General features: G+C 35.9%; 1 protein-coding gene across 1 annotated transcript; it reads left to right on the top strand.

Annotated features, from left to right (window-relative positions):
• Positions 1–617: 617 nt before the first annotated feature.
• setd1bb (SET domain containing 1B, histone lysine methyltransferase b) lies at positions 618–17,173 on the top strand (the record flags this gene model as incomplete). The annotated part of the gene is made up of 19 exons (XM_081348612.1): positions 618–660; positions 791–933; positions 1,117–1,215; positions 1,724–1,988; positions 2,143–2,264; positions 6,117–7,460; positions 7,616–8,272; positions 8,383–8,538; positions 9,203–9,284; positions 9,477–9,661; positions 9,825–9,912; positions 10,602–11,021; positions 11,379–11,597; positions 13,051–14,272; positions 14,405–14,546; positions 15,233–15,358; positions 16,450–16,569; positions 16,718–16,855; positions 17,000–17,173. 19 exons carry the CDS (start codon positions 618–620, stop codon positions 17,171–17,173), a joined length of 5,745 nt encoding a protein of 1,914 aa, XP_081204738.1.
• Positions 17,174–17,454: the final 281 nt, after the last annotated feature.

Raw genomic sequence — 17,454 nt, 5'->3', positions numbered from 1 at the left:
TGCTGGAAAGTACCCACATTTCCCCATCCCAGGAGATTTTATCCTTACAGTTAGATCAAATGTAGTAACATTAAGTAATTTAACACCGTTACCCAGCTACCAAATCACATTAGCAAAATCAATTTCACACATGACCACAATCCTCCTGAGGTAGTAGTTGTTCTAACTCTCTATGTAAAAAAATAAAGGTTTATCAATATTATTATTATTATTGTATAGATTATATGAACAGTCGTGTGTCCAACAAACAAACAGGCCTAATAATTATTGCAATGTTTGTATCCAATATTTTACGCTAGCAGATTTCGTTAGAATTTGTGTCTTGGTTACATTTTGTGTTGTTCATAATGCCTACTGAAATCAGTTGCAGGATTCTGCAGATCCACAGTGAATTTTCTTTTTGTTTTCTTCTTCTGTATCTGTCCTGATGACAGTGCGGGTGTGGCGGCAGGTTCCTCCCACCTGTTGTGCAGCAGTGATGTACTGCTTCTCTTGGGGGACACGTAAGACCTACAGTGTATTCCTGACAACAGCCTTCTGATACTTACAGGAAATATCGTTTTTAATCAGCGTCCTATAAAGAGAAATTTACTAACATTGTACAATGACTGCGAATCATGTTCGAAAGCGTCGAAAAGGAGGGTCAACGGAAAGATAACGGTAAGAAATAAAGGTGTATCAAAATATGTGTTAATGTAACTTAGGCCTACTTATATATGCGGTACTCAACCGCTGTTTCCGTTGTGTGGAAACAGTCCCTTTCATCGTGTGCTGTGATTCTCCAATTTAGATACATTATTAAAAACTGGTTGTTTTGATCCTCTGGAAGATGCAACTCCAAACTGGAGTTGTTACAAACTGATTATTGATCCGGATTTGAGCAACGGAAGTCAGAAACTGTACCGATATGATGGACAGCACTTCAGCGCACCGGTGAGTATGATTTCAAGGCGAACAACAATAGCCTAGGCTACTAATATTTATACGTTAACATAATGCTTAGTTATCAAACTTAATGACCTAGCCTATATCATTATTTTCAATAAATCATTATTTACACAGTCTAGTTGTATTTTTCATTGTACAACTGAAGCTTACTAAATTGTTGTCTGTCAGCATCCTGGATGTTTCCCTGTGGATGTTGTTCGAGATCCCAGAATTACTCGCTTTTGGACAAAATTCAAAGAAACAGATCTCCTGGTCCCCAAATTCAAGGTTAGTATTAGATACAGCATAAAATGAATGCATTTTGTAATGTTTTGCCTACAGTAAAAGCAACGTTTTTAAAATGATAAACATTTAACCCTTATTTTCTATTGACATTCTTTATGTTTGGAGTCCAAAAGAAAAAAAATGTTAAAATGTTCTATTTGGCTACTGTTTTATTTATAATTGCTAAACTAACCTGTTGTTTTCCTATTTAACCTATTTTAATATATTTAATCTATTTAAATCTATCTAGTTTCTCTGACCTAAATAAAAATCCCTTCCGGCAGATATTGTTATTGAACTATTCATCACAAAGTGGTATTGTGATAAAGTATTGTAACATTGTGTTTGTAACATGAATTTGACCAGAGCAAAAACACTTATAAAAATACAATACAATTCATGTAAATAAACAGTAGGTGGTGTTACAATGAATTTGATAATGTTTGTTTTACATTGGCTAGGATTTATAAAAAAACCCCCGCCATATTATGTCAGTAAATCTCTTTTTTAGGTTGATGAGCATTATGTTGGAGCGCCGAAGGAGTTGACATTTGCAAGGCTTAATGACAACATTAGAGATGGATTCCTGTCTGAAATGTGTAAACACTTTGGAGAGGTTCAAGATTTGAAAGTTTTATATAACCCGAAAAATAAGAAGCATTTAGGAATAGCAAAGGTCATTTTTCAATCTGTAAAGGCAGCAAATAATGCAGTAAAAAACCTCCACAACACTTCTGTGATGGGAAACAACATTCATGTGGAGTTTGACCCCAAAGGTAAATACATTTTTCCATCTCTTAATTCTCAATTTTTTTCTTGCTACCTTATCAGTTCCAAATAAAGGTTTTCATAAACATGTCTATGCACACACATTTACTGTATTTGCATGCATTATGTAATTCATGATCTTTATTGACTGACTGGTTTTAGGTGTGAAGAGGAACCGTTACTTCCAGATGCTTGTTAGTGGTTTATATACACCTTTTACTCTCCCTGTTGGAGAAGAGGCCTGGGGACCCCAGTCACCATCTTTCATCACTGACTCTTTCACTGTGAGTACAAGACCATAGGCATTTCTTTTCTTTTTCACCCCCTTTCTCAGGCCCCTATTAATCTGTGATAGGCTATCTCATCTTTCAGCACCCTTAAAAATGTGTGATTCTTTAATCTCTTTTCACATTTGCTGAAATAATTTATCTTTAAGGGATGTTAAATTGTTGGCTTGGTTCGAACCGGACCGTGAGACAAAAACTTTTCCACAGATTAAAGTGGGCAGCGCATCAAAACAACGGAGCAGTTCACACCACAAACGCTCATCTAATATTTTATCTAAAGCCAAACGTGTTTCATTCAAGCCCTTTCCGTTCCATGGGCATTGCTTCTCTCTCGGTTATTTTATCAACAAATTTTTTTTTTATGCTTTCGATAAAACACTTCATAAAACGAGAATGCAGTAAATATAGTTATTTTTATCTGTCATACAATATATGGCTCCGACCGTTTAAACCAGGTTTGTGACGACATGTAGCATTAGGCCTATTAATTAGCATGCTAAGAGCATTTTATAATAAACTATGTTATAATTGGGAAAATTATTTGTAGATGGCAAGGAAAGACAACTAAAACTTTGGAATTACTAGTTAACTTTGTTTTCTGCTCATAATGAGAGCGTTTTGATTATTATGTACATTGTTTGTTTTTAGTAGATACTTATTTTAAGCTAAATATAAAAATGGTCCAGACTTCAAGAGGAAAAACCTGAACCCACTCACATCATATGGCCTGCCATACATAGGTATCTAAATGTAAAATAGTAATAGCCTAATACAACACCTGATCTTGCCTTTTAATATTCATATCCAATTGGGCTCAACTGATGAAATATTATTAATTTTTTTAATTCTCAGACACAACTGTTTTGTCTCCTGGGACCCAATATTGTCATATGTGCTCTGTGTTGGTTTTGGGATTTGTGTTTTACTTCCTGTTTTGAGTGCCATGTTGTAGTTCCTTGTAGTTTTCCATGTTGATTAGTCTACCCAGGTGTGTCTCGTTACCTCGTTAACTTGTTTCTTCCTGTGTATAAATACCCCTGTGTTTCAGTCTTGTCTGTTGTTTTTGCATGTTGTGTGAAGCTGTTGAGTTCCTTCTCTTTTAATTATATTTCATGTTCCTGCTCCGGTTCCTGGTTTTAATCCTGTATTTGGATTATCGTTGTTTTTGTTTTCAATAAATACTGCTGCAACTGGGTTCTCACCAGATTCTTGCCTAAACGTTACAAATAACCTCATCCTTGATGACTATTTTGTTTTAGATATTTTTCTTTTACAAAGTACTACTGTTGCCCAGGTGGAAACATGGTAGCACTTTATTTTACAGTCCTGTTCCCCATGTACATACTATGTACTTATAGTTATTACAATAACTGGCAACTGGGTAATAAGTACTAACCCTGAACCTACACCTAAACCTAACCATAACCCATGTCGTTACCTTATATTAACCCTCTGGGGTCTGGGCTGTTTTTGGGGCCCTTGAGATGTTCTGACATGCCCTGACATTTGTGCTTTTTTCAGTTGCTTATAAACATATTAATGGCAAAGGTGTAAATTCACTCTATAAAGCACAAACAGGGCTACCATAATATGTGAGCCATGTGTATGTACATGTTTTCATTTTTGAGAGAATAATGTTTATGCGTGGTTATTGAAAAAAATAAAAAATAAAAATTCTGAAATAAGGCCACAAAACACATAGTAAATATGTGTCAATAAGACTTTTGACAAATGGATGTCCTCGCCTAGTGTTTTTTCTTCAAAATTATGTGAAAATAGTCTTGCTTTATCGTTCACATAAAACCATACATTGATTTAAATTGATGTAAAACAGGTTTTGCTTGGAAAGCCAATATGCGAGGGGGAGGAGTAGTTTACACCTTAGATTACAGTGTCCCACCCACTTTGCATAATGATGAGCCATTCACTCAGGTGTGAAACTGACTGAGCCACAATACAAGAACAACAGATATATTTAGAAGACTTATATTGACCATTTAAGATTTTGCTTACATCTATCTTGTAAATATGTTTTGCTATTTTATTAAAAAGGTTACAATTACAACAATAATTACAATTTCAACAATATTTCAAGTGTACTCTTTCTTTGTAAAAAAAAAAAAAAGATTATAGGCCTACATTTTATCTATGTATTCATATTTCAGTCGATTTTTACTCATCTCAGTAGCAATTCAGTTTGCTAAAACATCATCATTCATTCACACACGCGATTTAAATTTAACTTCTGGCAAAGATGAAGTTGACGATAGGCTATTGACTCGCGATCTTCGCAGTAGGCTAGTGTTTTGGATGGTTTGTTTAGAACCAGCTTTCTGTAAATATATTTCACATTTTTTAGACATGTGAGGCGAGTATAGGCTACGGTCTGGTTCATGATGATCTCCAGTTCAAGCACCTTATGTTGTGATTGCTAGCCTATATTTACTTTAAATCCAGGAAATTTGTTAATGAAAAAATTATTAAAATTAAGATACAATTGATACAAAACGAAATTCGTTTTAAAGAAAGGATTTGTACTTTCTGTTTTGAGGTCTCTGTGAAAGTTTGAAAGTCTTTTAGTGCTTTTTTTAGAGCGCTCGCGTCCATAATGGAGAACTGTCACGTAATATTGTTTTTTCCTCATAAATGCGAACACGAAAAATAAAAGACAAAAGACTTTTAAGTAAAACTTACTCTGAAATTGTGTTCTCGGCGGAATTCGCTCTTCAAAATGCTGCCGTTCGTCCTCTGAGGAAAAGGTGCATTCTTCCTCGCTGTCCAGAATCATCTGAAGGGAGTCTTTATTACCGGAGAAGCGTGTCATACTCAAAACGCGATGAACTATCAGTCTGAAGTCTGATGAACAAACTGTGTTTTTATGGCATTGATCGGGGGGCGTATGCGATGCATACTAGATCAGGTAAACTATTTACATGTGAATCGCGCCGGGGGCGGGGCGGCTGCAGCTCATTTAGAGATAATGAAGGGAGAAGGAAAAACGGTACCTCTCCTTGCTTTCAAAGGGATTACATGAGTTAAAAACATTTGTTTTTTATATAAATTACTTCATTTAAAAGAGGAGATTTCAAGCTTCATAAAGACATATCTCACGTGCCTGTGTGAGAAGTATTCGCTGAGTTATGATTAATTTTCGGACGCGTTTCAGAATGGACTACACGGACAGAGAGAAGGCAGAACTCGCTTCATGATTATTTTTCTTTATTTGGCAAAAAGCACAACATTTTGTTTTTATTGTGAGTATACACAAAAATAATACACATTTAACAGAATCGATTGATGTATGAAACTTGTTTTATAAAATCAAAGTCAAAAGAGTATTTGGGGTCTCAATTCAACTCATAAGGAAAAAAGCGAGCAGATCACGCCGGCGTGATCTCCGACCTCTGAGGGTTAACCAGTACTTTCTTACACACAAGTGCACTTACTGTAAAAAAAAATCTATATAAAAATAACAATTCCAAAAAAGTATTGTCCATACCTCAGCTGGGAAGGAAATATAGAGACCTGACCTCTTGGAACTTTAATTGAATCCCTCTGGCTTAAGTACATTTACTATATCTGTATAACTATAGCTCTTTTTGTTATATTATATTATATTATATTATATTATATTATATTATATTATATTATATTATATTATATTATATTGGTTTTAACATTTAACATTTATGGTTTAAAACTTTGCTGTTACATCAGAAGAGACATACAATGGTTAGAGAAGAAATTCTCACAAAGTATACAGAAAGTGCATTTGCAAATTCAGGTTTTTATATTGAAACTTGTCTAAAATTGTTTTAGTTCACTTGTAAATCTCTTTCAATCTTTCAGGAGTGTGGACCACTGAAGAAGCTGTCGTACACACTATCATCATCATCCTCATTATGTAATGGCTCTCCGTCATTGGATTGTTCTACACCTTTATCCATGGATACTGCCTACTCCAGCATGCATCAGGATACTCCTAACAGCTTCTGGCAGACCCCTCAATACCAAGATACCCCTTGCACGCCTTCTATAACCCACAGTAGACCAGGCACACCATCTCAGTGTGAAAGGACACCAAATGAGTCTGCGTTGACAACCAGTGCCTTCATTGTCCCTTTTATTCAACAATCCATCCCAAACATTTTACAGCAACAGTCGGGTAATTTGACTCAACCAGTCTCAAATAAACCTAGCATTATTCAAGGTGCTGTGCAAAACTTTTGGATGCTAGGTGGAGCTCCCTCGCAAAACAGTAGCTTCTCGAATAGGCAAAGAACTCCAGGACGCAACTATCACCTTAGTAACCATGTTCGTGGAGGACACCGGGTCAGACCTCTCGAGAGCAAGTACCAAAACGCATACAACCGTAGGCCACAACACCACTATATACATAGACCTGTATACAGAGGAGGTCACCACCGCTCTGTACCTATGGCCAATCAAGTGCCTTTTAATAAATTTCAGGAAAGTCCAGCCACACCATCACATTCAGATAAGCTCACAGTCCAAACCTTTACTGACTCAGTCAAGGGCCTCAGTGTTAATCACAGATCTGTTGCTGAAGATCCACCATCACTTCCAAATTTAGAAAAATTGCAGCAAAAGGCTATTGGAGTGGATGTTCATCACATTCATTCTGATATGCAGATAAATGCAAATGCTTCAGAAAATATTTTCAATGGAATTGCTTCCCAAGTATCTTGCAAAACTCAAGAGGTGAACCAAACTTATTGTCCACCACAAGCCCAATCTTCTCGCTCATATACCCCAAAACTGTGCCCTTCCTCTGAAACCACAGAAGATCTTTCAGACCCCATAGTGCAGTGTCCTTCTCCTGAATCTCCTGCTCCGGAATCAAAGCCTGAAAGCCTAGACTCTCGCATCCAGATGCTTCTTAGTGCTGGAAGTCCAGTTCTGCCCCTTTTGAACCAAGAGGGTTCAGACTCAGAGACCTCTACCGAAGAGCATGATCCCAGCCACTCTCCTTCTTGCTCCATAGATGTTGTCCTAAATTGTGACCAAACATCGTCTAGTGCAAATAATACTGGCTCCCATCTCAATACATACTCTCATCCAAGAGAAAGCCTTGAGGATGCGAGTTTCATTCCACTCTGTGATGTGGCAAAAGATGAACATGAACTTCAATCAATCAAGAAGCCTTTGTCCAAGATATCCTCTAGCACTACTGTAAGTGATTGATATAGAACTAGACTGCCATCTACTTTTGTTTGCTGCCTTAGTTCAAATTCTGGAATTGATTTAAAATATAAAAGGAATTCTCAATTCAAATCTGAATTGCAGACAACCCTAAGCATTTACATCAATATGAATCTTTTCCCTAGGTCAACCTAAAAGAAGATGAAGATACTTCAGATCAGCCATCTAGTATACCAGTGATCTGCACTAACAGGAGCTCTTTACCCCCTCCAATTCCTCAAATGCCCCCACATCCAATTCTTATACCACCATCTACTCACTACCCCTCCCTTGTGCCTCCTAATATGACAACAAAACTGGGTCCTCCTTCTCCTAGGGCTCCATTGTTACCTGGATACACTCTTCCGACTTCTTGTTCATTGTACCCTCCTCCAAAGATCAAACAAGTCTGTAGATCACCTAACTGGCAGAGTAGTGCAATACCTCTTCCTATCCCAACTAGAATAACACAAGTGCAAACCTCATTCTCACCCCCCTTCCCACCTTTCAATTTCATGACTCATCGCCCACCTTACCCTTCCGCTGGGTGTTCATCTACCATGTTAAGGTTCAGACCACCTTGGCCTCCTCCCTCTATGCCCAGGTTTGACCCTTCAGTGCCCCCACCGGGGTACGTCCCTATGAAAGAATTGCCCCAAAAGGCCACAGTGGATGGAGTTCTAGCTGTTGTTGCTGCAGAGCTGCGGGCTATCGTAAAGAAAGACATACATCGCAGGATGATTGAGATTGTGGCCTACAAAGCGTTTGATGAGTGGTGGGATGACAAAGAACAGGCAGCTAAGGTGGGATTTGTTTCATATTTCAACTGTAGTGATGGACTGTGTAGAGTCGATCTATACTTCCATTACCATTTCAACATTATTTTCATATATATCATGTTGTGCGCCCCCAGGTATCTGCCCCATCTGTTAAATCAGGAGGAAATAAAGACATCAAGCTTAAAGCGATGGGGCAATGCCTGAGAATGACTGCTGAGAGAGAAGGCTCTGTATTGGGCACAGGAAAAATAATGAGTCTGCATGGTGCCATTAAACTACCATCATTTAAGGTACAAATATGGTACTTCATATATATATATATATATATATAGAAAATATAGAAGAACTGATTTAGTATGTTTTCTGTAGAGAAGTGCATGCTTAACACTTTGGTATTGCCTGCACTATTATTTTTGGATAAAAAATAACACCTATAATGAAATGGAAATTTATAAGAGGTTTAAAACTGTAATGAATAATGAAGAGATGGTTCTCAAAAATTTTCACACCATTGTCCACAAAAACATGAATTTTCCAGTGATATATTTTTTCCTCGGTTTCTACCCAATAAAATATTTTACAGCTTGGCTACAAAAATGAATATACATTATTACCATGGAGTTACACAATTTGATTAATTCACCTAACGTTTCCAAATCTAGAAATCATACGTTTAAAAATAAGGCTACCTTGTTTATCCAGGTTTTTCAAGATCCTGGTAGCCATGCTTCTTCAAAGAAAAAGAAAAAGAAAAATATAGGTGTTGGGGTTGTTGGAGGGGTGAATTAAAAAAATAAGTATTTAGAATTAGATTTTCAGTTGTCTTTAGGGATTGCTTTGTCTTATATTCTATAATTGTAAGTCTTCTTGAGGCCCCCTCGAAAGTTTGCTGAGGCTGCTTGGTTGAGAATCATTGTGTGACTTCATTATTTTTTCCATTATGCTCAGTTAAAAAGGAAGGATCCATTAGGTCGGGACTCCACTGATGTTAAAAGGATCTGTCCTTCTCCTGGTCTTGAACAAACTGAGGAAGAAGGTCAGTTTGGCATTGGCTTTTTCACATGGAGTTAGAAAAACCTTTTTGAGTGTGGAAAAAGGATCTAACTATGGAAATTAATTAACTGACTTTATTTCAATGTGACGTATCTTTCAATTGTGAATTTATATCTCACAGTATAAAGTTTAAGTAGATCTTATACAAAATATGCTCAACGTTTATTTCTTAAAGAGCCAGAGCAGCAAACAGCCCTAGATAATGTTGGAGAGGACATGACCAAAAATGCCAGTGAAGAGACCATGGTGAAACGCAGGCATTCCAGGCCAATGGTGTTAGAAAGTGAGGAGGAAGAAGATGAAGAGAATTCTGAGAAGGTGGAGGATCCATTATCTAAGGAAGTTGATCTGTCTGCTCAGGTACTGTTTCACTTATTTGAAATGCAGATGCACGTATAAAAATAAATATTGATTTTTGAGCAGAAATTGTGATGTTTGCTTGGGAGATAACACTGTATTTAGGAGAGTTGATGATTGAACGCTGCCAATAATGAACATGTTTGGTGTCTATTGTGTTTTTCAGGAGGGTGATGAGATGAAAGCTGATGAAGTACATACACATAAGAAGAGTGATGCCTGTGTAATAGAGGATGAAGATTACTCAGATTCAGGTTTTCATTGATAACTGTTAATTATTATATAAAATAATTATTTGAATTATATATTATATATAATAATGTATATAATATTTAATTTACATACAAATATAAAACACTACCGCTGAAAAGTTTGAGGCAGTATGTTAAAAAATAAAGAAATTAATGATTTTTTTTTATCCCACAAAGGATTCTAAAATTATCAACATTGACAGTAGAGATCTTTATAATGTTACATAAGAATTATAATTCAAATAAATGCTGATCTGTTGAACTTTCTATTCATCAAAGAATAAAAAAAATAAAAAAAACTCACCATGGTTTCCACAGAAATATTAAGCAACACAACTGTTTTCAACATTATAATAATAAGAAATGTTTCTTGAGCCGCAAGGATCATGTGACACTGAAGTAATGATGCTGAAAATTCAGCTTTGCCATCACAGGAATAAATTACATTAAAATATATTAAAGTAGAAAACAGTTAGTTTAATATGTAATAGTATTACTGTTTTTACTGTATTTTTCATCAAATAAATGCAGCCTTGGCAAGCTTAAGATACTTCTTTCAAAAACATTATACATTTTTACTGACCCCAAACTTTAATACGGTAGTGTATATATAATATTTAACAATTTTAAAATAATTATATTTTCTATATCATGTATGACAACTTTTTTATAGTCCTCTTTTTATCCTCCAGATACCATCAATACAAGTTCAAACTCGTCTGCTTCTAAAAGCCAAGGATACGACTCCTTAGTCTCTCCCAGAACTGTCTCGGACTCCTCAGCTTTTTCTCCATCTGTTATTGACTCCTCAGCTTCCTCTAGATCTGTCTTTGCCTCCTCAGACGACAGAAGCGACGACTCCTCAGACAGTATTTCTTCTGGGGAGGAAGATCAGTTGGATGGTGAAAGATCTTTTCCTGAAACTCTACATGAGGACAGGAGAATAGAAGAAGAGATATGGATTTCTTCAGATGAGGATAATAAGGAAAACCAAGAGATGATTCACACTCCATTTTACTTGTCTTTCACACACTGTGAAGAAGATCTCGGCCCTCCTGTGACCCCTTCTGCCCCAGATTCAGTTGAAAGTGCTGTAGACCATGACTTGTTTGGTTAGTTCATTGATTTTCTGTTTTCACATAAATCACAAATCAACAAGACAAAGACATACTTTTTTTTACCTGTATATTGATCTTTTTTTAGAGATTATAGGTCATAACTTAATTTGAACTGGACATTTAGTAATAAAAAATATCCACTCTAATACCAGTGGTTTATTATTTGAAGTTTACATTACATACGTAGATGTTTCTGATAATTCTTAATTTCTTGTAGTTACTGTATGTCAGAGATAGTTTTCTGACCTCTGTTGGTGTAGCAGAACATTTAAGAAATGTCTATATCATCAGTGTTGATGCAATTTGTAATTCATGTTATTTTAAATGTAATTTGTGCTTCTGCTCTTGCAGATTTAAATCCAAGGAGATCAGAGGATCCAGAAGAGGAACTGAGTGTAAGAGTGTACATGCAAGGTCTGAAACTATCTGAGCCTTTCAGATACACCTTGCAGGACCCAGTTAAACACTGTTTAACAAACAAATTTAAGCTCCCAGACCCAGTGATATTCTTCTCAGAGCAGGAGTCAGAGCTGCCAAGCCCACCATCTCCTACATACAGAGGACTGTCTGGTAAGGTTCACTGATCAAAAATCACCTTCACTGATCCATCACACATTTCCAACTCTTTTTCAATTTCAATTATTGACAATACACATTTTTCAACAGCAACTTACAGAAAATATTGAAACACAAATGTAAATGTTATTTTTTTTTAAAGCGAAGACATCAATTTGCCAACAACTTGTCAAAATAAAAGCACTGTTTAACGTTTGAAAATGAAATTAAGACGTAAAAATTTGTTTTGTAATTTTACAGTTAAAGTAAAATATATCTTTTTTATTAAATACTCGATTTCTTATTTTATAGTACAGCAGGTACAATCGTACAATATATTTCTTATTTTATTTAATATATTATTATTATTTTATAATAATAACAGTAAAAATCAATTATTTTCATTATTATTATTATTATTTTATACTGAATTGGTCAGAAACATTGGAGAAGTGCCCTATGAAACTCAAGTAGAAGGATTTAAATTACTTTATGGTTACTGAAAAAGGGTTATATATATAAGGTTTATATAATATATATTTATATTATATATATAATATAAGGTTAGTTCTTGTAAACTCAAGTGTGAACATGCAAATAAAAAAAAAGCCCTAAAAGTGTGGTTCGCATAAAAAAAAAAAAAAGTGAAAAACATTTTTTTTTTTTTTAATAATTAAACACAGTATTGTCAAAGTTGATATTGTGGCTTTATGTATGGTCCGACACTTGCATGTGTCATAATATTGTTAACATTTTACCCAAATCAAGCTCAAATTAAGTTAAGAGGGTTTTGATCAGCAAATTTCGGACATGCGTGTTTTGTCCGTCATTAGAATGTCTGCATCTGAGAAAGTAAGTGCATCGCATTATGTTTTACAGTTTATAAAGTTTAATGTTAGCTATGTGGGCCCTACATTTTTCTGGCATTTGGACAAAATCTCATGTTATTAAAGACAAAGTGCTTTTTTAAGGCTATTTAAGATAGTATTGGCAATGTCTCAAAGACAAATGCTAGACTAAGACACTCTTCTCCTCTCCTCAAAAGCTTAAAACATTTTAGCCTTTATATACAAAATATATAGTAAAAATGCTCTGCTTATTCAAAGAACCAGTTCATTATTTACCCTTGCATTGCAAACAAGCAGAGACGGCCCAAAATATGTGCAGCACTTCATTCGCGATAGAGGCTGGGTAGAGTTTTGATGGTTTACTGACAGTTTGAGGATCTAATGGAGTTATGAGGATTAGTCACAAACTCTTTTTAATACTTTTCATTGGTTAAATATTTGCATAACCCACAGACAGATGTAAAAGGTGACCAATAGTAATGATGTATGGGGGGGACAAAATACGGAGATATGAGGCTTCCGCCCAACAGCGATGATTTGATTATTTGGAATATCAGATTAAAAAATCAACAGATCATATAGTTATTAGTTCCAGAATTCATGGATTTTTCTGCTTTCAGATGATTTGGAGACACAATATTCTACAGATTCAGAGTACCAGAGAGTCATTACAGAAACACTGGAGGATTCTGAGAACCTTAGACCCATCACACCTACTGGATCCTTGTCTGACAGTGACCCTGAAATGGAGCTTGGGCGTAGATTTTCTCCTCCTGCAGTTGAGGAGTTGGAGCTGCCACACACACCTGGTGGATGTCTGGAAATGGAGGAGGCTGAGGGTCATATTCTACCTCCAGGACCTCCTACACCATTACCACCTCCTCCCTCTCCCACAGGCATCCAGGAACTTCCCTCCTCGCCCCTTTTCCACTGTCCTCCTCTCTCTTTCTTATACCCAGCGTATGAGGAAACACCAAAAACACCAGGCTGCTTCAATGGTCCTGCCCATGTTTATCACTCTGAGGGAATAACACCAGCGGGATTACTGCAAGAGGCTTTACTAAGAATGGGAAGCCCCTCTAACTCCATTCTGTCTCCATGTGCTGAAAGCATGATCCCGAGGACTCCAGGGAGAGACATGTCTCCATCTCCACCTGTTCTAAATCACGGAGAGAGAAACGCTCAGCATAGAGAGCTGTGGGCTAGTGGACTCCATCATCACAACTCTGGTTTTGCACAGTCAGATGCACAAACTAACAATTTTAGTATAGATAATGGTCATGAACCTCATAACCGCCATATCCCCTCATGTCAAACAGAGTGTTTGGACTCGGCGCGCTTAAAAAGGCGACGAGCACGGCTTAAAATGAGGAAACGAATGATTGAATTACAAAGGAGAAGACAATGCCCAAATATAAATACTCATTCGTCCTTACAAGTGAACAATGTGACAACAGAATCTTCTTCAAATCAGGTTTTGGGGCATTTGGATTGTGTTTCAGATATCAGGACAGAACAAACACTACCAGAGGCTCACAGACAGAAGCGTTTGCTAGAAGACAAACGTAAACTAAATGAGAATCAAAGGGTTCAGGAGTCGTCATGTTTATGGAGAAAATGGAGAGAATCATCATCCAGGCGTCACCTCATCTTCTCTCCACGCTCTGAGAGAAGAGAGAAGTTGATCGTCCATGCTGTGTGGACTAAAGGAGTGAATGAGGAGGAGATCAGGCACCTGAAGGCCACCTATGAGAGGCTTGTGGTGCAGGATAAAGAATATGATTGGTTGAGGAGAACACGCTGGATCCCACATCCTCATATCCTTAAACACATAATACACATGTAAACATGTCATAGAATACTTGATAATGTAATTTGTATCCAATGGATGGTGTCATAAAACATTGTGTCGAATTTGTTTTCCAAATGCACATTGCTCTGTTGTTTGTTCCTTGACTCTGCTGCACCAACCAGCAGTCCTGACGACTGGCCAGGAAGATGGCTGGATGGGGTCAGGAATCACATGACAGGTTGTGCACGTAGTGAGGGATATTACTTCATCAGCAAGAGGGAAAAGCTGCGATATCTCTGTGATGAGTTTGTTGTAGAAACTCAGGTGAGAAAGAAACAGTGTTGTTATTGTTAACTAAAACTAAAATCATTAAAACTCGTTTAAGTTTTGAAATACAATGGGCTGAAAAACGATAAATTAAAGCTATATAAAAAACAAAAAGTAATTAAAAAAACAAAGTATTAATTGATAAATTAAGTATTAATAAATAGTAAAATAACTTTATTTTGAATTTTTTTTAAATTTAAAAAATCAAAATATGAATAAATACTATAATAGTATATAAATGATACAAAAATAACACTGGAAAGAAAAACATTTATTTGACTGTTACCATTCATAAAGGTTGCTATTCAGTTGTAAACATCATCCTTCTGTTATTTCTCTGCTTCATGTTTCTCTGTGTGCTTTTACATGAAGTGATTTAAAGGTGCACTAAGTAATTTTTACCTTGAGGAGTATAACTTTGTTTTATATAGGGATATAATTGAATATATATTGAGGGATTAAATGAAGACTATATCAATGACCTAGAAAAGGCTGTTTTATTTTACCATGACCAGAATGTAGAGACATAGCCAGGTGTGTTGTGCAATTTGACAAATTTAGTCAAAACCTTCATGCATCCACACCAGTGGGTGTCAGTATAAAATCCAAGACCAAGTTTAAAAGTACTTGCACTTTTAAAAGTAATTGACTGTAATTTGAGAATTATGTTCTGATCTATGCAGGGAAATAGTGTGCCATCTCAGATTCCATCTTCATCCAGATCAGGTTCAGAACTCAGAGCAGAACAGCGTCGTCTGTTGTCCTCATTCAGCTGTGACAGTGACCTCCTCAAATTCAACCAGCTCAAGGTGAGGCCAGCTGTCCCAACAACAGCATAACACAACATATGAGATGCTAGAGCCACCAGAAACACAAAAACCTATTATTATTTTTTAAAGGTGTGTTCACACCAAGGGTGTGATAACTATAACAATTATGGAAGCTTGTTTCCACCACTGAATAAAACAATTTAAAGATAATTGCATCCTTTTTCTCAAAATTGCAAGTTTACATCTTGCAATTCTGAATGTTTTCTCTGAATTAGGTGATATAAGCTCACAATTGCGAGCTATAAAGTCAGAATTGCAAGAAATAAAGTCAGAATTGCGAGATATAAACTCGCAATTGTGAGTTATGATGTCAGAATTGCATGATATAAACTCACAACTGCAAATTATAAAGTCAGAATTTTGGTATAAACTCCCAAAACATGTCTATATCTCGCAATTCCGACTTTATAACTTGCAATTCCGACTTCTTTTCTAACATTTTGTGAAATATAAACTAGCAATTGCGAGTTATAAAGTCCAATTCTGAGGAAAAAAACTTTTTTTCTTAGAATTGTACGTTTATATCTCACAATTCTGACTTTATAACTCGCAATTGTGACTTTATTTTACGCAATCCTGACTTTATAAGTCACAATTGCAAGTTTATATTATACAATTCTGAGAAAAAGTTAGAATTGCGAGATCACAATTCACAATTACCTTTTTTTTTTTTTTTTACTTTTTATTCTGTGGCGGAAACAAGATTCCATATACAATAATTATAAAGTTTCGTTTCGTGTAATCGTTCTAATTCAATGTGGATACGGTAGTCCACACCATAACTATACCAAAAATGACTCCAAAAATACTTTCATGTAATTTTGCTTCTCATGTAAATGTTTATATTTGTACTGGAAACAAAGAAAAAATACAGAGAAAGACAGTTTTTTTTTTTTTTTGCTGTGCAGAACGATATAGTGTATTGGTGTGGACACTAATATAGTTATAATTATAGTTGTCTTTATAGTTATCGTCCTTGGTGTGAATGGGCCATAAGAGTCCACAACAGACCAGTTTTGCATTTTTCAGTATGGTCCACGTGGAGCACAACTATATTTCCCTCTTTACAGTTCCGTAAGAAGAGGCTGCGTTTTGGCAAGAGTCGTATTCATGACTGGGGGCTGTTTGCAGAGGAACCTATTGCTGCAGATGAAATGATAATTGAATATGTAGGCCAGAGCATTCGGCAGGTGAGATACACAATACACAAAAGAAAGTTTTTAAGATTTCAGCAGTCATTTCTGAGTATAAACATCAGTGACGGCCTTTTTCAAGCAGTAAATTGATAATCACAAATGTATTTGTATATTATTATCATATCCCAAATCCTGTCTTTAGGTGATAGCAGACATGCGTGAAAGGCGCTATGAAAACGAGGGTATTGGAAGCAGCTATCTTTTTCGGGTAGACCAGGACACAATAATTGATGCAACCAAGTGGGGTAACCTGGCAAGATTCATCAATCACAGTTGCAATGTAAGTCATTAATTCATAATACATTGTCAATATGCCTAAGAATTGCTTCCTTTTGTTGTTTAGTGTTTGCTATGAATTTAATTCATTTCCATTTTTTAACATTTTGTGCTTACTGGTTTCATTTATGTGTTTTTCCTTCCATAGCCGAACTGCTATGCCAAAGTCATCGCTGTAGAAGCTCAGAAGAAGATAGTCATCTACTCACGGCAACCTATTGCTGTAAATGAAGAGATCACTTACGATTACAAATTCCCTATTGAGGATGAGAAGATCCCCTGCCTGTGTGCTGCAGAGAACTGTAGAGGAACCCTCAACTAGACAAGGACTATTCTCACAATTTCAAAGTATTAGCAGTAAACAAGTTTCAGACTGTACATGAACTTATTTTTTAAGAACAAACTCCTGTATTTAAAATACATTTATTTCATTCGAAGTATACTACAAATCCATTAACATATTCACTGACATATCGCTTGAGACTTACTGATATGAATATTATAATTCAACTTTATTTGGAATACTTCTTTATTGCACAATGCACATTTCTTAATATTAAGCCTAAAATGTGATTTAACATCACTATTAGTGATAGTATGATC

This window comes from Scardinius erythrophthalmus (assembly GCF_964197995.2).
Source record: "Scardinius erythrophthalmus genome assembly, chromosome: 20".
NCBI lineage: Eukaryota > Metazoa > Chordata > Actinopteri > Cypriniformes > Leuciscidae > Scardinius > Scardinius erythrophthalmus.
The sequence above is the reverse complement of the archived record's forward strand: the minus strand, read 5'-3'. Positions and strand labels throughout refer to the sequence as shown.